Consider the following 21,256-nt stretch of genomic DNA (forward strand, 5'->3'; position numbering starts at 1 on the left):
TCAGGATTGTCTCTCACAGAGACAACCCGATGAGCAGGATCAGCTTCCGGAAAACGTGCCCGTATAGCCGGAGTTGGCGTTGACGGACTATGCAGGTAATATATGTCGAATCAGCCTCACGGAGTAGTCGCCTGTTTGACACAAAGTCCTTCCAGCGATATCCCATGATTCTGCGTAGACACTTATTACTAAAGGCATCAATCCGCCTCTCCAAGTCCCCGTTAAGAGTCCATGTCTCACAACCATGGAGTAAAACAGGGAGCACAAGGGACTTGAAGATCCGCGTCTTTGTCCACCTGCACAGGTATCGACAACGCCATATACTCGTGTTGAGCGAGTCCATAGCACCGTGGGCCAGACCAATCCGCCGTAAGACTTCCTGGCCAGACTCACCGTTGTTATGAACTACGCTACCAAGATACGTGAAACTTTCCGAGATTTCAACGTCCTCGCCACATGCATGAACAGACTGTACTGTTTCTTCTAGCAAGCCTCCAAACACTTGTACCTTTGTCTTGGCCCAGGAGACCTGGAGTCCCAAGGGCTTCACTTCCTTGTGCAGTGCCTGAAGAACCATCACCATATCCTCCAGCGACTCTGCAAGCAGTGCTGCATCATCAGCAAATACAAGGACCCTGGTATTGCCAATGGATGCTCCAGGCCCACAACTCTGCCCAGTACCCAGTCCATACAGGTGTTGAAAGCGCTGGGCAAGGTCACAGCCCTGCCTCACTCCCGCATTCACGGGAAAGAAGCTGGACAAGCCCCCCCACACACACACACACACACTTCACAGCACTCTCTGTCCCAGAATACAGGCCAGTCAGCAAACCAATAGTCCTCGCAGGAATCCCACGGAGTCGCAGAAGATCCCAGAGTGCCTCACGATCGATGCACTGAATCAAACGCCTTCCTGAGATCGACACAGGCTGCAAGCATCCCCTGTCGAAACTCACCTCGGCGCTCCACCACTCGTAAACCTTCTATCAGTCGATCAATCTCATTCATTCATTCAGTCAGTCAGTCAACCAGTTTGTCTGTCAGGCAATCGGTCAGTCCGTCAGACAGTCAATCCATCATTCATTCAGTCAGTCAGTCAGGCAGTCATTCAGCTAGTCAGTCAATTAGTCAACCAGTCAGTCAGTCAGTTAATCAAGCAGTCAGTGAGTCAGTCATTAGAGGAAACAAGAACAGTTTTGTGGTGAGGAAGGTGCTTGAAAAATAGTGTCAGTTGAATGCAGCACTTATATTTACCGGGATGATGTCAGCAAGGAGAGTCAATTAACAGTTTAACTGGAGCACACGAGTTTAGCAACTAGACGAATACAAATGAATAATAGATAAATTTACACATCATAGATAGACAACTATAATATAAGGGAAGTACAATGTTCCAAGTACGACAATTTCGTATCGCTGGCGAGTCACACGGGCGTGAAGCTGCCAGCTCGTTACACTCAGCCTGTTATATTTGCCGATCTCCCACCCAAAACCTGTCTCTGGCCCCCAGTAACGAGACTCAGATATAGTTATCACTAAAAGCGTTGATTCCTGATGTGTTTTGGCAATGGTTAAGCGTCGAAAACCGGTACATGCACGAGGGCGAGATGATGAAGGCAAGTTATCCCAGCATCGTTTCCAGATTGTCGTACTCGGAGCATTACATTTACCAGCTTCTCCCGCATAAATATCACCAGGAAACAAGAATAATAAACCATTTCAACAATAACTACAAATAAATATCGTTATTGTGACCCAGGAAACAGTTTTTGGGATGGAAATTGAGAAATATGAGAAACTGAGTACGACAATCTGGCAACGTTGTACAATAATCCCAGCCATCAGCTGTTCAGTGTTTGTTTACCTCGCGCGGGGGAGAGAGGAAGGGACGTCTTGACCAGCCTCCACATCCACAGGCCAACCCTAGAGGACCTGCTGGGCAGCGACACCCTCAACCCCAACACAGCCTTCCAAGTCCTCAAGTGTACGCAAACCTTCCTGCAGAAGTCGGGGCAACTCGACAGAATCTAACTCCACCCTGGTGACAGAACGACAAACAAAAACCTGATACCAACTACCACTGACGGGGCTCTAGAGGCTGTGGCCCCACAGCCTAACTAGCCCCATAAAACCACCCAAGAAGAAGAAGAAGAGGAAGAGACGCTGTGCTCCGTGCTTACCTATGAATGCTTACCTATGAATGGATAGTGGGGCTGAGAGCTTATTCCACGGGTCTATAACTCTAATGGCAAACCAGTTTCCCTTCATTGTGGTTCGCCAATGGTCTGGTTTACTCAGCTTGTAGGAGTGGCCCCGCAGTCGGTGAGTGTTGAGTTGAAAGAATCTGGTGAGGGTGCCCCTTGTTATCCCTGCTATCCACGTGCCCCCCCTTGTTATCCTCGTGCTCCCGGCCTTGTAGCGGTGCCGTGGCGGGGCGTGTAGGCGTTGACATGTAAGCCCCGGTCGTCTACCCTCCGTGCCCTATGGGGGTCCATGGATGGGGCAGGTAGTTTGGGTTATTCTGAGTTTATGTGGAAGGTCAAAGTGTGGGGTCAGGGTCACTGGGAAGGCAGTGAGGTCAGGTTATGGTCAGGGTCAGTCTTGTGGTGGTACTGACTGGGTTGAAGTGCTAGTCCCTGAGGTCAAGGCCAGGGTGTTCCAGAGGGTCAGCCGCCTCACAGCCCAACACCTTGGTGCTGTATGAAGTGTTCAGTGTCCACACAACACACTGCCGGATTGCCTTGACGCTGCAAGTAGAAGGGGGGTTGAGGGGGGTGAAGGCCCCTCTTTAGGTAGGTTAGGGCAAGTTAGGTTTGGTTAGTTTAGGCTTATTGGGCAGGCAGTGCGGGGAGCAGAAATATGCAGCGCAGGACGGGACATGGAAGCAGTGGCCCACTACACTTGCCGGTGTTGTGAGGAATACCTCCTGGCAGAAAGATGTCGCTGTGCTGTCCACCACTGTTGCGGCAACACTGGTGTTTGGAAGCAGAGAATGAGCTCCAAGATTCAAGCTTTTTCTGTAATAATTAGGACACCAGCATGAAAGCCTTGCAAAATCAAGCAAAACTGAACTTTTTAATAAAATCTATTTCTATTACAGTTTTTGCTGAGTACCTGCTTTTGGTGCATCAGTTTCGCATTTGTCGGAATTTATCAAAAACATTAGGGCATCAAGCATCTCATAGCATCCACTGTTTGATCTCTCTGGGGGACACTGGCTTTGGCTTCCAGTGTAACGCTCCGCCCCCAACCTCTGGTCTTGAACGCCATCACCACTGACCTGACCACCCTTTTCACAGCGGCAGGCATCCACCCAAGGTCTTGAACCACCCCAGACAAAATGCAGCAGTCATTTGAGGGTGGAGCGTAATATTCTGGAAGTGGACCCAAACACCTGGCCCCCCCTTGTGTTGGGGGGGTGGGGGTTATCGAGATGCTTGACACCCTAATGTTTTTGATGAATTCCGTCAAATGCGAGACTGATGCACCCAAAGCAGGCACTCAGCAAATACTGAAATACAAACAGAATTTTTCTGAAGAGTTCACTTCTGCTTGTTCCACAGCCTGAATTTCATGCAGAAAAGAATTTTGAAGAGGAGAACCTTGCACCGGTCATTTATTTCCTCTCGTTTACCAATAAATAAAACGACGAGAATGGTCTGCTACATTTTTGTTAACAACAGTGTCACTCATTGTACTGAAGTGTAATTGCCACAAGCCCCAGAGAAACAGGGAATTTACAATAATTGAAAAAAATAGTTCAAGCCAGGTGGACCCTGTGACCTAAAACCCACGGACTGGAACTCTGAATATACCTCACTGGAGGGAACTTAGTCTGTTAACCCGTCCGCTGCGGTTGGCACGGGTTTGGATTTCACTGTTAGCCTAGTATCATATATATAGTTTCATGTCTTTCTCTGTCTCTGTGGTGGATAGTGGAGTGTTTCCCATGTGGTATTGGTGTGCTGTATATCCTCTCCCAAGGTGCAGGACTGCATTTTCTTCATTGAATTGTAGCAGCCACTTTTTGTTCCACTCCTGTAGCTTGATGAGGTCTTCTGCTAGGAAATGCACATTCAAGGGGACAAATATACTTTTCCCATTTCATTTCAACAGTAAATTTTAATGTAAGTGGAGTTTTTCCATGTCGAGAATATGCTAACAGCTCCTCATTTTCATTTTCCATTTCCATCTTGCAGCACTCACGGTCAACGGCACTGCCCATACACTCAGTCCACCCTGGCGGGGACCTCACCAATGACCTCCATGAAAACAGGGTCCCAGACAAGCCAGTTGGTCTGAAGGGTGAGTGTTTCCCTCAGTGTTGTGATTTACATCCTCTGTCCCCTTCAAATTGTCCCTCCTACCTCCTTATCCATCACTTACATTCTTAATTCCCAACAAACAGTATAAACCTAATATATGTGTTGTGTATAGAATTTAGGATAACTTACAGGTACAATACATTTGTATAATTTTGTTTTCATGGTACAAAATATTCATGTTTGGAAGCCATGATAAAACCTACATAGTGATCATGATGGTGGAGTCACTGTGTTATCTGCAGTGTCTTGTGGTCCATTACAGCCGTGGCGCTGACTGACCACATCAGGGTGTGCTGGCAGCCCCCCGCACAGCACAATGTGATGCTGTGCGGCTACACCATTGCCTGGGACTGAGGCGTGGCGGACATCTGCTCCAAGATCGTGGACAGCAAGCAGCGCGGTTACATCATTGATAAGCTGGGTGTGTAAGATGATCATTTGTGACTAATTCTCCATTTTCTGGCCAAGTAGTATGCAGACCTGCAGTGTGATTCTCCACAAGACAGGGATTTTGAATTAGCCACTTCTACATTTGTGTTGAGCCAAGAGAAGGTAAAGATTTTGTTAGCCCGTCAAATGCGATTGGCACGGATTTGCCTTCACTGTTAGTCTGGTAACCTTTCTCTGCCTCTCTGGTGGATAGTGGAGTGTTTCCCATGTGGTATTGGTGTGCTGGATATCCCCTCCCAAGGTGCAGGACTTTACATTTTTCTTCACTGAATTTTAGTAGAAACATTTTGATCCATTTCTATAGCTTGGTGAGGTCTTCTGGTAGGAAATCCACAGTCAATGGGTTAAATGATATCATAGTTAACCATTTATTGAGTCTGGAGTTAACATTACATTCACCCCCCCCCAAAAAAAAATGATGATGGAGTCCATAACAAGTTTTCATTTAAGCAAAGTAAAGTGAAGGTAGAGATCTTGTTAAGTAGATCATAGTTAAACATTTATTGAATCTGTTAACATTTCACACACACACACACACACACACACAAACACACACAGAAAAGTATTTACACACCATCATAAAAGTTAGCTCTCCATATTGTGAAGACCCTGGACCATGAGAGCAATTATTGAGGGAAAGGAGGTGGTATTCTGAGTTGCCATTTTCAGACTCATCATCGTTCAGGCTCATTCCTCTGTCTGCCCTGAACTCTCAGATATTTCCTGGGTAGTCATAATGTTAGTCAGGTTATTCATTGGTTATCCGTGGCCTGTTATCTGTCTTTCTACCTGTTATTCTACCTGTTGTCTGTTAGTCTATCTTATTTGTTATCTGTTCTGCCCAGTTTAACCCCTTGACTACGGATTTCCTAGCAGCAGACCTCGCCAAGCTACAGGAATGGAACAAAAAGTGTCCGTGGCTACAATTCAGTGAAGAAAAGTGTAGTCCTGCACCTTGGGAGGGGATATCCAGCATGCCAATACCACATGGGAAACACTCCACTATCCACCACAGACAGCGAGAGAAAGACCTGGGACTATGTTACCAGGCTACCAGTGAAGGCAAAATCCGTGCCAATCGCAGCGGACGGGTTAAGGGTTGTGAAAAAATTGTTGTATTGTTACGATTAGGTCCATAACAAGTTCTCCGTCTCCTCAGAACCCAACATGGAGTTTGTGATAAGCCTGCGAGCCTTCAACAACGTGGGTGACGGGCAACCGGTGTACCAGCAAGTCCGCACCCAGCCAGAGGAGGAGGAGGTGGTGGCACCCACGCTGGACCCGGCGGTGTGGGTGAAGGCCGTGGTGCTGACGCCCTTCACCGTGGTGCTGCAGTGGGCGGACACCATGCTGAGCCAGAACCAGGTGATTTATTTATTTATTTTTTTATTATTATTATTTTTTTTTTCAAGGGAGGCAACTCAAGGTAAACAAATTAAACAACAATTAAAAGGCCACTAGATGCCGTTCCAAACACAAGCATGAAGAATGGGAGGTCAAAAGAGGTCAGTTTTGGGTAGTGTTGCTGGGCTGCTTCAGGGAGGGCAGTCATCACCTGGAAAATATATGTTTTATCTCATGTTCTTTGTGCACTGTGTCACAGACTTGCCACTTGCATCAACACAGCAGCGGAAAAGCTAGTCATTCGTCAAGGAACTTATTCACCACTTACACATTCTTGTTTCCCTGCACACTCCCTTATTCGCCTCATATCCACCTCTCCACATCCTTATTCGTAACTTGCATCCTTCTCCCTCCTACAGACAGCCCCTCATTCACCTCATATCTTCCTCTCTATATCCTTATCCATTACTTACTCATACTCTCGTCCCAGCAAACTCCCTTATTCACCTCACGTCCACCTCACACATCCTTATTCATAACTCATGCATCCTCTTTTTCCTGCAAACAGTCCCTTATACACCTCATATCCTCCCTCATACATCCTTATCCTTCACTTACACATCCTCTTTTTCCTGCAAGCACTCCCTCACACCCTTCCTATCCTCCTGTCATTCATGTCTCATTTCACAAGCCAGTCCTTCATCCAGTGACCTTTCTTATGTTTTCCCTCCGTCCTTGTACCTGACTCCCTGTTAATACTGACCTTTGACTCCTGCAGTACAACAGCTGCACCACCTTCTCATCCTCCAGCCGCTACGTCAACGCCACGGATGTGACCTGCCTCATTGACAGCCTCAAGCCATCAACAGTGTGTGAGTTTGCTGTGAAGACCATCAGGGTGAGACCACAGTGCTGGAAGCCTTCGTTCTTCTTTCAGTAAATATTCACTCAGTCCTGCAACACTTCTCAAGGAAATCCTGCACAGCTGAATCCTTGCTGTGATGAGGCACAGAGAAATTATGACTCATAGGGTGAGCTATTATTAGTGTTTGAGATATTGATTTTTTCATTGACCTTTTGCAAATACTTAAAAATGAACCTTACATAATGGTATTAGAAACAGCACAGCAGGGTTGGGTGATTTAATCAAATTGATTTAATCACATGATTAAATCATTGATTTTATTTGTATTTTTTCTGAGTAAAATATTCCATAGGTAAAATGATGTGCTCCAAAGATGATAAAGTAAAACAACCTATTCATGTGCAATGATTCATTTATTCTCTTCATAGTATAAAAATAAGATTCCTACATTATTATATCCTCCTGCGCTAATGTTGCCAACTTGACATGTTTTTTACTAGGTAAAAAATCAGCCTCCTCTAGTCTTTACTAACTTGGCCGGCAATGTATCATAATAGCAACCAAGGTTTGTAACCAAACCGTAACAGAATAAAAGTAGATATTCTTCTGTATGGTAATAATATAATATTCTGTCATGAAAATGACAACTTCAGGCAACTCTATCTGTCCTAAACCTGCTCCTGTACCAACTACAAACAAGTACTGAACAAGTATGTATCTGGATCCTTGACTGTGCTCAGACTTACAGGCCTAAACTTAAACTTAAAGTAACCTATGAAAACTTTTGAATCACTCACCAGGATATATATATATATATATATATATATATATATATATATATATATATATATATATATATATATATATATATATATATATATATATATATATATATATATATATATATATATATATATATATATATATATATATATATATATATATATATATATATATATATATATATATATATATGTATAAAATGCATGATAGGGGAACTTTGAAGTTTTGGTGTGCCAAAATCACACTTTTTCCCACACACTTAAGAACATAAGAACATAAGAACGCAGGAGTCTGCAAGAGGCCGGTAGGCCTGTACGAGGCAGCTCCTTTGACCCTAAGCTCCCGTGTATCTAACCCCACCTAATATCGCTGTCCATGAATTTATCTAGTCTATTTTTGAATGTGACAATTGTATTGGCACTCACCACATGACTGCTAAGCCTATTCCACTCATCCACCACCCTATTAGTAAACCAATTTTTGCCTATGTCCCTGTTGAATCTGAATTTATCCAGTTTAAACCCGTTACTTCGTGTCCTACCCGGTTCTCTTACCAACAAAACCTTATGAATGTCTCCCTTATTAAAGCCCTTCATCCATTTATAAACCTCGATCATGTCTCCACGCACCCTTCGCCTTTCTAGTGAATGCAAGTTTAACTGTTTGAGTCTTTCCTCGTATGGCAAGTTTCTCAACCCCTGAATCATCTTAGTCATCCTCCTCTGCACCGATTCTAACATTTTGATATCCATTCTATAGTAGGGTGACCAGAACTGAACCGCATAGTCAAGATGAGGTCTAACTAATGCTAAATATAGTTTGAGGAAGACTTCGGGGCTTCTGTTGCTTACGCTCCTTGAAATAAATCCCAGTACCCTATTAGCTCGATTTCTAGCTTGAATGCATTGTGCCTTGGACGGAGATCAGAGCTCACTAAGACCCCTAAATCCTCTCCTTTTAGACCTACTTATGAGAGTGTCATTTAAGCAATAGTTATGTGAGGGTTGTTCCTACCTACACTCAGAATACTGCACTTCCCTACATTGAACTCCATCTGCCATTTATCCGCCCAGTCATATAATCTGTTGAGTTCACCTTGGAGAATACTAGCGTCCTGATCCGACTCAATTACTCTACCGATCTTGGTATCATCTGCAAATTTACTAACATCACTACTAATTCCTGTGTCTAAGTCATTGATATAAATAATAAACAAAAGTGGACCTAATACCGAACCTTGTGGGACCCCACTCGTAACACATCCCCAGTCAGATCTTTTACCATTGATTTGCACTCTTTGCTTCCTATTGCTAAGCCACGCCTTGACCCAGTTCAAAACTTTACCCTCTACTCCGTGAGCCCGTAATTTAAGCAACAGTCGTTGGTGAGGAACTTTGTCAAACGCTTTACTAAAATCAAGATAGATTACATCATAATTTTCATCTCTGTCAACCGCCTCAAATACTTTATTGTAGAAGGACAAGAGATTGGTGAGGCATGACCTACCTTTTGTGAACCCATGCTGCGAGTCGTGAATTAAGCTATGTTTCTCTAAATGCTCCCGAATGTTCCTGGCTATTATGGACTCCAGCATCTTGCCTATAACCGATGTTAAGCTAATTGGGCGATAGTTTGAAGCAACTGACCTGTCCCCTTTTTTAAAAATCGGCGTCACATTAGCTACTTTCCATAGGCTCGGCACATAGCCAGTATTTACCGACATCTTAAAGATGTCGGTTAGTGTGTCACTGATTATATCACCTAGCTCCTTTAATACCCTCTGAAATATCCCGTCAGGACCTGGCGACTTGTTCTTCTTAAGCTTATCTATCTCATCCTGAACTACTTGCCTGGTAATGATTATATCCCTCAATTTATCGCCATCCCCGCCCTCGTACACCTGAACTCTTTCCGGTATAGTCGTTCGATCCTCCTGTGTGAATACTGAAAGGAAGTAGTCGTTCAACAATGTGCTCATATTTTCGTAATTTTCTACTAGCTCCCCTGTGTTTGATTTCAGCGGTCCAATTTTCTCCCGTGTGTTTGTTCTATACATCTGAAAGAAGCCCTTAGGATTACTTTTCGCCTCATTTGCTACTTTGATCTCATAGTTCTTTTTTGCTATCCTGGTGTTTTTCTTAACTAATCTAGATAGTTCGATGTACCGGCCCCTGAGATGTGTTTCCCCATTCTTTATTTTCTGATAAATTCCCTTCTTTAACCCAATCTCGTGTTTTAGTCCACGAGTCATCCACTTAGGATCATTGTTTTCTTTTCTAAGTGTTCGCTGTGGTATATGCTGTTCTTGCCCCTCTACTACCCATCAGGTTTGGCGTGAGTCCCCCTATAGCCTGGTGGCCTCCAACACCCTGCTGGTGGCCCGGCTGTCCTGGCCCTCCCTGGCCAGCCATCCACCACCACCTTCACCCGGCAGCCGTCCACCACCACCTTCACCCGGCTGCCGTCCACCACCACCTTCACCCGGCTGCCGTCCACCACCACCTTCACCCGGCTGCCGTCCACCACCACCTTCACCCGGCTGCCGTCCACCACCACCTTCACCCGGCTGCCGTCCACCACCACCTTCACCCGGCAGCCGTCCACCACCACCTTCACCCGGCAGCCGCTGCAGCGGAACAATGGGAGGATCACAGGTGAGCTGATGGGTTACCAGGATGGCATCTTCAAATTATAAAAATAAAAAAGAGTCAGTGTGCCAAACCACAGTGATGTACTAGACTACATAGTTAAGGGAACACACCTTCACTGACGCGGAAAAGACCTGGATATATAGTAAATAAACAGTGACTTAGGTCATGGTGGTGGGCAGCGTGGGCCAGGCAGGAAGCAAGAACCATACATCTTGTCAGCCACTATAAATACAATTTGCCTGAGCCACTACTGGGCTGGGGTCATCCAAGAGGCCCCTCCAAAGAGCCTACTGGAGCTATGGGCAGCACTTAACCCAGTAGCTGCAGGGATCATGTTTCTGAAAGGCCACTCTAAGCACTGCCTTGGGCCGACCATCAGGACCCACCGGGAAGAAGCCTACCGGCGCAATAAGCCGTGACGTAAAAAAAAGAGAGAGAGAGAGAGAGAGAGAAAATCATCACTCAGGCAAACCATTTTATAATATATATCAATGCATTTGTGATCAGTTTATGCATCATCTATTTTGGGGGCTTATATCATAGCAAAAATTAGGCCCGTCGCTGCTACACGGTAAAGCCACAAATTTTGCCTGTCACTGGTACACGGTTAAAAAAAGATTATTGAGAGAGTAATTTTGTTTGTTCCAGGCTACGTGATATTCCTCACCACGGACCAAACTGTCGGTGACTGGGTGACGGGGGAAGTGACGGGGGACTGGCTCACCCTCACCGTCCATGGACTGACGCCTTCAAGGAAGTATTTGCACAAGATGCACTCTCACAATGTCAAAGGTTTTGGTCCATTCTCCTCCGTGGAAAGCTTCACGACTTCCAGGTAAGGAAGTGTTAGTCTTAGGGAGCTGTCATTGCTGTGGTGCATCAGTCACTGTTCTCCCAGTTATGCACATGTTGTGTCCCACCACACTGTCCCTCATCATGGAGCACTCCCTCCCTGAGGCTGACCTGAGGCCCATTACCTGCATGCTGTGTGTTGTGGTGCATCAGTCACTGTTCTCCCAGTTATGCACATGTTGTGTCCCACCACACTGTCCCTCATCATGGAGCACTCCCTCCCTGAGGCTGACTTGAGGCCCATTACCTGCATGCTCTGTGAATGCCACCTCTGGCTCTGTGGGCATGTGGGTAAACCCTGCTTACCAGGTTGTTTATGTAAGACACAATCCTTAGTAAAGAGTGTGCCCAGAAAGTTGGGTTAGAGCAGGTTGATGGATCCTGCTGGGAGGTAAATGGTATGTGGAAGGTGCCTGCATGGGGACCTGCACAGAGGAACCCCCAAGAATGGTGTCATAGTTTGGGTGAGGCAGGCTGGCAGAGGCCCCCATTGATTGACTGATTGATTAAGCCAATGTTAAAAATATTATACATCTGCTCCTGTGTTCCAGCTGTTGACAAGAGCATCGGTGAGCCCCCTGGCTGGTGTGTGGAGCGAGAGGCCTGATTGTGCTGGTGATCGCTGGCGTGGCAGGAGCCATGACCAGCTGGGGGCCTTCTTGGCCACCACACTGTACTGCCGCGGGTCAAGGCGGAGCCCAGGCCAAGCATTGTGTAAGGTGGCAGGACAGTTTCTTGTTGGTGTGTTTCATCCCATGACTCATTTCAGCAATCCTTTACACTGACTGCAGGAACTTTTTATTCACTTTGTAATATGGAGAACAAGGCTGCAGGGCATAGTCCACAAAGACTTAAGTTTGCCAAGATTAGAGGAAGAAAAAAAATAGGTAAACTTGTTCATAGGAAATGTTCAAGATGGACTTTCATTTTGTGCTTTACATAGTTGCAGGGTAACAAATGACCTCTACTTGTGATATCTGTGTCTCTTGGTGGAGCAGCTAACACGTGTTTCTAACTTGTGATTGCTTGCAGTGTGCTGGCTGGGAGCTATTTCTTTAAATTAATTCAAATATGCTTTGTTGAACTCAAACCTCATGCCTTTAACATCCATCCTGTTTTGAAGATTTCATGTGCCCTTCCATCTCCCTCTGGACAGCCCTGCGAGGTACAGCAGCAGCACTCAGTCGTATTTAGCAGCTAGTAAGATGCATCACTTCCTTGCAGTCTTGGCGGCAGCTGCAGTGAGAGCAACAAGCCTGGCGTCCAGCCTCCAGACCTGTGGATCCATCACGGCCACTTGGAGCTGAAGAACTTTGACAAGGGTGAGCACAGCAACTCCCCCAACCACGCCTCCATCATCCAGCACACAGGTGGGTGTCTTTGTCAGTCAGTGAACAGTGTGCAGCTCATGGGAGTCCTGTCATTTGTGTGGTATTTTTTGTAATATTTGGTTGTTGGTGTTTTGTTGCCAGTCACTGCTGCGTTGTAGTGTGCCAGTGACGCCACACACAACCTTACACAACCCCCGGACACTCCAGTATGAGAGTCATCACACATTACAGAGTTTCCATCTATCTCTATCCAGACACTCCCTCCTTGCCTGCTCAAAGTTTCTCAAAGATCTTTCCCCCCTCTCCCTAACGTACTCTTGCACCCTATCCCTCCATTTCACTGGAGGTCGTCCTCTAGCATTCCCTCCCTCTATCTCACTCACATACACCCTTCTGGTCATCTTACTTTCCTTCATTCGCTCCATGTGGCCAAACCACTTTAAAGTCTGTCGCTTCACTTCTTCCACCACTCCACACTTCTTCCCTTCACCCCTGTGACACATTCCAAAACGCTCGTACACACTTTCATTACTCATTCCATCCATTCTACTCACACCACAAGCACTCTTCAAATAACTCATTTCCAATGCCTGCACTCTAGACCTCTGACTTTCATTCCAGGCCCTCGTTTCACTTGCATATGTGAGGGTTGGTACTATTATTGTATTTCTCAAATCCCTCTTTACCTCCATGCTCACACTTCTGCCATTCATGATTTGTCTCAAAGACCCTACCACCCTTCTTCCTTGCAATGCCCTTTCTCTTTGTTGGAATTATCAACACCGTGGCTAAGATCTGGAGGTGAACGGAGGGAAAGGGCTGGTGGCGGCTTGGTCTCGCTCTTCTTGCTGAGTCGTGTTTATTTTCAACAACAGGAACTTGTACAGACAAACTCGAGAAAGGCAAATATATACCTATCTCAGTTCAACTAAGAATACAAAACTTGATTTACAGAAACTAGATGAAATTAATTATAATAAAGGAAAATAATGGACTCAGCAATTTCAGCTTAAACTTCTGGATTTATAAAAATATGTGGAGGAGTAATTAAAGAAACTGTACTTTCATGGGAAACTTAAATAACTTCTTCACTAACTTCAACATTTTCCCCACCATAGGAGTCTAGCACTCCTATTACATATGACAACTGTATTCCTGAGTATAAAGCATCAACCTTAAATTATTCATACATATCACTTACGAAATACAATTCACAGCCTCAGAAACTAGTCCGTCAACTTGAACTTCAACTGAAGTTACAAGTCAAGTTTTCTAGGAACTTTAACAGACCTACCAGAGCGAGTACGAGTTTCAGCAGCTGTCTCAGGAAGTGGACTAGAATCTGAGGACTCCTGGACAGCTGCATCAACTTCAGGTAAATCTTGGACAGTCTCATTAACATCAGTATACTCATGGCTAGATACTTCAAAGTTATGTAGCTTCTGAACTGCCCTATTTAGTACTCCTCTGGAAGTCTTCACATTTACACTTCTGAGAACACCATCCTGACCAGGGAAAATATCCACAACCAAACCCAGGGGCCATTGTAGCCTTGGAATGTTGTCCTCCTTCACCAGGACTAAGTCACCTTTTTTAATACTGCATTTTGAAGTGAAACCCTTAACAACTGGGGACAAATTGGAAATATAATCTGAGCTCCATCTCTTCCAAAATTTGTCTAAATTCTGGTTTCTCAAATGTTCTCTATTCCTCAGATCTTGAGGGGAAATACAGGAAGGTTTGGGGTCGAACTCAGAGTGAGTACTAGCATTTCTGCCAATGAGGAAATGTGAGGGAGATAAAGGCAGAGAACTATTAGGTTCATCCCCAACACAAGTGAGAGGTCTTGAGTTCACACATGCTTCTATTTCATGTAGTACAGTCTCTAGTTCACTTCTGGATATATACTTAACACTTAAAGTTTTCCTCATGGCAGACTTCACAGTTCTTATCAAACGTTCCCACCATCCTCCCCACCATGGAGAACGGGGGACTATAAACTTCCAGTGTGGAGATATGTGACCATAACCCTTCTGTATTTGCCCACTGCAAGCAACAAAAGTTTTGGCATTATCTGAGTACATCACTGAAGGTAGCCCTCTCCGTGCAATGAATCTGCGTAGGGCAAGCATGCAATCCTCAACACTCATAGAGTCAGTGAGCTCTAAATGTATAGCTCTGACAACAGCACAGGTGAACAGTAAAATGTAAAATTTCTTAGAAGGGAAATCAGAGCAAAACAGAGGACCAGCAAAATCCAGGCCAGTCACTGTAAATGGTGGAGCAGCTTTAACTCTCAGTTCTGGTAGTGGGGCTACTGGCTGGCTACAAGCTCTGGAGTCATGTCTCTGGCATCTTACACATTCCTTGGTCACAGTCTTAGCAATTCTTCTAATTCCTATAATCCAGAAACTTTCTCTCAAGGTAGATACAATGGTAGAAACACCTGCATGTTTGAGAAAAAGATGCTGAAACTTGACCAGTAGCTTTGCTAGGTGACATTTTGGAATTATTATTGGATGTTTACAGTCAAAGCTCAATTCAGCATTTTCCAGTCTACCTCTGATTCTCAATAAACCTTTATCATCTAGAAAGGGATCTAGATTAATCAACTTTGACCCCTTAGGAAGAGGCTTGTCACTTAGCAGAGCCGCAATCTCATGAGGAAACATATCTCTCTGTACATGATAAAACATCTTAACCTTAGCATCATCCAACTCCTTGGCTGAAAGTGGACCAGAAATCTTATTATCAGGTGTTATACAATTATGTGTATACCTCAACACCCAAGCAACAACACGCTGAGCTTTACTAAAGTCACTCCACCTCTCAAACTCAAACACAGGTGGAGTAGGGTGTACAGTTACACATGCTAGAGCCTCAGTAGTCTTGTACTCCTCATTTGTACAAATTGATTCTGTTTCCTTTATACCAGTGGTTCTCAAACTGGGGGTAATTACCCCCATGGGGGTAATGAAGCCGTTTCTGAGGGGTAATGAGGTATTTCTAAAATTAAAAATACTTTAGAGTAAAATTCAGTAAATTGATAAATAATAATAAAGTAGAAGTGCAGTTTTTTTTAACAAAACTGCATACCCAATCCTGCGAATGCATATAATTTTTTGGGGGGGGGCGTAAACCCCCTTTAAAATATTCGTATTCTAATGAAATTTCGCCCATATGTTCCCTCCGGTTAGTAAAGCATTATGTAAGAAATTTCATTAGAATACGATAATTTTTTCCCTTTCTCAATTTTTGGGGGGGTCAATTCCCCACTCCGTAAACCCCCTTTAATATTGAGGTATCAAAAAACTTTATAGCCCACGACACTCACATACCCCAAATTGACAAAATGTGTGAAGTTTCATTGATATCCATCAAGAACTCTAGGAGGAGATGCGTGGCGGACAAGAACTCGAGGACAGACGGACAGACGGACAGACAGACAGACGGACGGACATCCGGAAATGAACAGGAATGGGGGCTAGGGGTAATTGTCCTCTACCTCTGCGCTGTCAGGGGTAACAATGTCAGAAAGTTTGAGAACCACTGCTTTATACTAAGAGGTTCAGCTAGCCAAGATGGTCCACACATCCACAATTTACTTGACACAATCTGATCACCTAAGACACCTCTAGAAACTAAATCAGCTGGATTCTCATGTCCAGGGCAGTGATGCCAAGAACTTGGTGGAGTTAAGCTTTGAATTTCTGTGACTCTGTTTGCAACAAACATTTTCCACTTCACAGGGTCACCCTTGATCCAAGCTAGAGTTATCTGTGAGTCAGTCCAGCAAAATACCTTGGCATTCATGTTTAGATGGAGGGCATGCTTCACAAAGCTTACTAATCTAGCACACAATAAAGCCCCCATCAGCTCCAATCTGGGCAGAGTTATGGTCTTAATAGGTGCCACTCTAGACTTTGAAGTGACTAATGCAACCCTGTAGGCACCATCTGGTAAGCAGGTACGGATATATACACAGGCACCGTAGCCTTTCTGTGAAGCATCTCCAAAGGCATGAAGCTCTACATCAGTAAGGCTATTCCACTTAAGAAAAGGAAAATAACATCTGTCCATCTTCCAGTCCCTGAGAGATGCTGCACTCAGGACCCATCTTTCAAATTTATGCTTCACATCCTGAGGCAATTTATCATCCCACTGAAGACTCAGCCTCCAAATATCTTGAAAAAGTATTTTGCCAAACATCACAAAGGGATTGATAAAACCTAGAGGGTCAAAGATCTTGGCAATCAAGCTCAGCATGCTTCTTTTGGTATATGTCAACTCAGTCTGGGTGTTCAATTCTAATCCTTCAAAAGAAAACTCATCAGAAGTGTTACACCACTGGAGGCCTAACACTTTAGTACCTTCTTCTCCATGTACTTGATCAACTTTATCCTGAAACATGGAAGTTACTAATTTACTGTTTGAAACCCACTTAGTCAGAGGCATGCCAGCATGTGCCAAAACCTCACAAGCCTCTAAATTTGCAGGCAGCTTCCTCCACACTGTCAGCACCACTCAGCCAGTTATCTACATACATATCCTCTTTCAGTTCTTGTATTACTTCAGTGCTTGGATACTTCTCTAAATGATGCTTTATTGTGGCATTCAATAAAAATGGGCTGGCAGTGTTTCCAAAGGGAACCCGCAGGAATCTCACGTACTTAATCTCATCCTCATTTCTCAACATGAAACGGTGTACATCTCTGTCTCGTCTTTTCACACACAACTGTAGAAAGGCCTTGGTAACATCAGCAGTAAGAGCAATAGGCCATCTTCTAAACCTGATCATCACTTCTACTAAATCTGGGTTGAGTGAAGGACCCTTCAAGAGACAATCATTCAGTGAAATTCCATTATACCCACTGGCTGAGGCATCAAAGACAGGTCTCACCTTGGTACTGTTACTAGTTTCTTTAACCACCGGACAGTGAGGCATATAAAAAGTAGGATTCTCACAGACTATCTCATTACTAGGAATTTCCTCAACAATACCTTCTTGCACATAGTCCTCAAAAACCTTGTAATATGCAGTTTTCAACTCAACATCTTTATCTAGTTTGGCATGTAACTTATCTAGTCTCTTCATAGCAAGTTTCTCATTGTTGAGTAGGGCACTTTTCAAGGAGTCACTTTTCCAAGGTAATGACACTTCATATCTGCCTTTAGCATATGAAACATTCTGTGAAAACTCTTGCAAGGCAGCATCTGACTCAAGCTTATGATCTGATTCCTTGGACTGTATCCCTATAGTCTTAAGTCCCAAAACTTGCTTACATCATATTCAGACACTTTAGAAATACATAACATCTGTGGAGAGGTTGCTGGTACCTTAGAACTAGTGTCAGCATTCCAAGCCCCTGACAATACCCAGCCAAACAATGATCTTTGGGTCAATACGCCTCCCACTTGCACAGACTCATTAGACATTATGTATTTCCAGTAAGCATCCTGACCCACTAGTGTATCTATATCCATATAGGAATCACTCTGATAGTCATCTGCAAGAGGCACAGGAAATTTGCATAGTATACCTACAGGCACAGTGGTTCTCACTAAGGGTTGGCATATCACTGGAATCTCTACAGCTGTTAACTTGTGTGGTGCATCACTGCAATCAAGAACCTTCAGATCAAACAGGTTGCACTGCTTTATATTAGAGGAATTATTACCCCCAAATACTGAATAAGAAATGGGTTTGCTGGAGTTCCATGTGGGTTTGCATTTCTTAACAAGTCTACTACTGACATATGTCCTACTGGAGCCACTATCAAACAACAACTTGGCCCTATGAAGAACACCATTTGCTCCTGCAACTCACCTGAGCAGTTTGCAGTATAGTACATGTCTCCTTATTAACTGATATATTATACAAGGAAATTCCAGCAAAATTAGTATTTTAGACCCTTCTTTTCTTGTATTAAATCAACTCTTTTATCACTCATTAATTACTCCATAAATGATTTCACCGTCTCGTATCCCTGGCAGCGTGATCCGGCTTAAGTTGTTATTGGAGACTGGTGTTCGGGGATAAACAAGGGAAAAAGAAAATACTATACATTTATTTAAAATTAAATGAAAGTAATTGCCTTACGCAATATTCTTTGCTCAGACGATCATAACGCTGGCATATTCAGCAATGGATGCAACATATGACAAACGACATGTCTTAAACATAATACTACAATATGTGCTCAGTTGTTGCCAATAATAATAACACTCGTCGTTCCACAAGCAGTGGTTTGTATCCCTCTGCTTACATCACAATCATTATGTACTCTCTTCACAAAATCCTAATAACACATTCCTATAGTATAATCTACTACAAGTCATGGAAACACCTAATTATACCACTCCCAGTGGTTTTACCTTTGCTTTACATCGCAAACAAATAATCACAATCCTGTCCCACTCACAATCCTACTTCACATCTCCTACATTATAATCTCCAGGACAATACAGTCGGTTTCCCTTAGATTCTCGAATTTTTACTCACGATTAAGATCACAACAGCCATCCTCGGCTGAGTGAGTAGCAGGTCTGCTTGAGGCGAGAACCAAGCTCGGTCTACCCATACCACTGATTTCTAGGCCACATTTTTCTTTGCTTTAGGTGGACTTACATCCTTGACACGCCCTTAATTTTCTACATAACCAATGGCCAATACTTCCTGTCACACCCATCTGCTCGCTCATTATGTTGTATTGTTTTACTTCTCCTGCTATTCGTGAGTCAGTCTTAAGACACTCCCACAGTGATTTTTCTGTTAAATTATTGGCTCATAACATGTCGCCACGACTGACGTCACGGGTCAGAGTCTTTTTCAATGGTTGTTCACACTTTCTGACCACGCCCACTGGGTATCTGTTTTCTGTATCTGAATCTGGGTATCTGTTTTCCTTTACCCTCGTTTCCCCTCTTTGGTACTTGAGATGTTTACACTTATATATATGTCACCCTTTTTGTTAGTGTTTGTCCTGTCAGATGTTTACACAGTTGTATACCTGCCTTTCCTCTCTGGGTATCTGTTTTCCTTTACCCTCATTGTTTCCCCTCTTTTGTACTTGAGATGTTTACACTTATATATATGTCACCCTTTTTGTTAGTGTTTGTCCTGTCAGATGTTTACACAGTTGTATATCTCACTCCTCTGTTTCCTCATCTTCTGGGTCCTGACATACTTCCCCTTCCGGAAGATCTCGCCCCTGAGATCTCACAGGTGTTGGTAGAGAAGATACGCCTTGCAATGTCTGCAGTTGGTTCAAGTCTGGAATTAGGCGGCGTCGTGCGTAGCGCAGGACATGGAATACCCCACGGCAGACGTCACCAGCAGAAGAACCAGGATCACGACAATGGCGAAGACAATCCACCAATGGATTGCGGGTTGAAAGGGCTGATCCGGCTCGACCACATAATTTAGGGGCTGCAAGCCAGCTGTTAGCTCCTGTAGGGGGATGGACTCAGCACTGCGAAGAGAACCTTGCCGAGGCATCAATATCCCATTATCCGTCAGGCTGACAGTATGTCTGTGTACAGGATGGGTAGGGCATGTGAGTGTCAGAGTGATGGGGGAGGCAAGTGAACAGGTCCAGTAGCCAGGACCTTTTATAAACATAGGGGGAAATGTTTTCAAGACTATTGTGTGGCAGAGGTTGATCACTGACTCATGTTTCAAGAAAGCAGCCGATTTACAAGAGGCTGCGTTATTAGCCTCATAGACGGGGCCTGTGGGAGGACAAACTAACATATGGTTATTCTTGTTACAGTGTTTTATACTAGAAAGCATAAAATATATTTTCCTATTCTCACTGAAGGCAATACATCTTGAATCAGCACTATACATAAGAAAGTAAGTGTTATTCTGCACAGAAAATGGAAGGGAGTCGATTCGAAAGACATCAGAGGTGTCAATCGGATCTCCTCGCTAAGGTTTGGTGAAATAGAAATTACGAGAATCGTGCAAAGCCGTTGTCCTGGAGGACAGTTATTACATCCCTATATAGAGCTAAAAAATCAAGAACTGCAAGGCACAAAAGACCTGGAGGCCGAGCCTAGGCTTCCTTTAATGTACTGAACAACTGTTTGTTTCACATAATGGTTGGAGTTATGTATGTTTGCAGGGGAGCCTGCAGACTCAAATATAAATCTTGTATACCTGGTCTTATGTGTCTCAATGCTAAGTCAAAATATAACAATTCTTGTAGGAGCTTTTTTCTCTTCCTAATGCCATAGTCTATACTAAAATGGCGCACAACTTGGTTCAATACATCTACAGCTGAATATAGCCTGTTAAAGGCAGATTGCATGGCATGCATATTACTTAACGATGTTGAGTTTTCCATAATAAACATTTAACTATATAAAATCTTTCTCAGTTAATGACTCTAGTCCTCTATTTTTTCATGAATAGCATCAACTTGAGCCTGGGTCGCGGTACCAAATAGGTTATTAGACAAGGATCCTCAAAAAAATTATTTCCCGTTTTTTTTTTTTTTTCTATAATTCATAGAAGCATGCAGCTTGTTTTGAATAGTAGTCATCACATAGCCTAAAACTTTTCTTAGATGATGCAACAATGAACTGAATTCGTTTTCAAAAGTAAAGAGTGTGTATTTTTTTGCTTTTACAGCTGGATACTCAGGTGACATT

General features: G+C 43.9%; 2 protein-coding genes across 9 annotated transcripts in view; both read left to right on the forward strand.

The window, feature by feature from the left end:
• Window positions 1–1,878: 1,878 nt before the first annotated feature.
• LOC126992363 (neogenin-like) lies at window positions 1,879–7,779 on the forward strand. 3 transcript variants are annotated; one of them, XR_007746500.1, is made up of 5 exons: window positions 1,879–2,322; window positions 4,200–4,305; window positions 5,935–6,140; window positions 6,898–7,150; window positions 7,638–7,779. XR_007746500.1 is itself a non-coding variant. In XM_050851075.1 (4 exons), exons 1-4 carry the CDS (start codon window positions 2,281–2,283, stop codon window positions 7,057–7,059), a joined length of 516 nt encoding a protein of 171 aa, XP_050707032.1. In that variant the 5' UTR covers window positions 1,879–2,280; the 3' UTR covers window positions 7,060–7,622. The 3 variants fall into 3 exon arrangements, 2 of the variants coding, with proteins under 2 accessions (XP_050707032.1, XP_050707033.1); XM_050851075.1 differs by lacking the exon at window positions 7,638–7,779 and having other exon boundaries at window positions 6,898–7,622; XM_050851076.1 differs by lacking the exon at window positions 7,638–7,779 and having other exon boundaries at window positions 6,930–7,064.
• Window positions 7,780–10,186: 2,407 nt separating this feature from the next.
• LOC126992362 (protein Wnt-2b-like) overlaps window positions 10,187–21,256 on the forward strand; it is a 76,631-nt gene continuing 65,561 nt past the window's right edge. For 4 of the 6 annotated variants that reach the window (XM_050851071.1, XM_050851069.1, XM_050851068.1 and 1 more), the window contains exons 1-4: window positions 10,187–10,421; window positions 11,067–11,253; window positions 11,822–11,984; window positions 12,495–12,640. The gene's annotated coding sequence lies outside the window, so the exon portion shown is untranslated. Of the gene's footprint in view, window positions 10,422–11,066; window positions 11,254–11,668; window positions 11,985–12,494; window positions 12,641–21,256 lie in introns of those variants that run through there. The other 2 variants (XR_007746499.1, XM_050851072.1) reach the window with 2 other exon arrangements.

This window comes from Eriocheir sinensis, unplaced genomic scaffold (genome assembly GCF_024679095.1).
Source record: "Eriocheir sinensis breed Jianghai 21 unplaced genomic scaffold, ASM2467909v1 Scaffold45, whole genome shotgun sequence".
NCBI lineage: Eukaryota > Metazoa > Arthropoda > Malacostraca > Decapoda > Varunidae > Eriocheir > Eriocheir sinensis.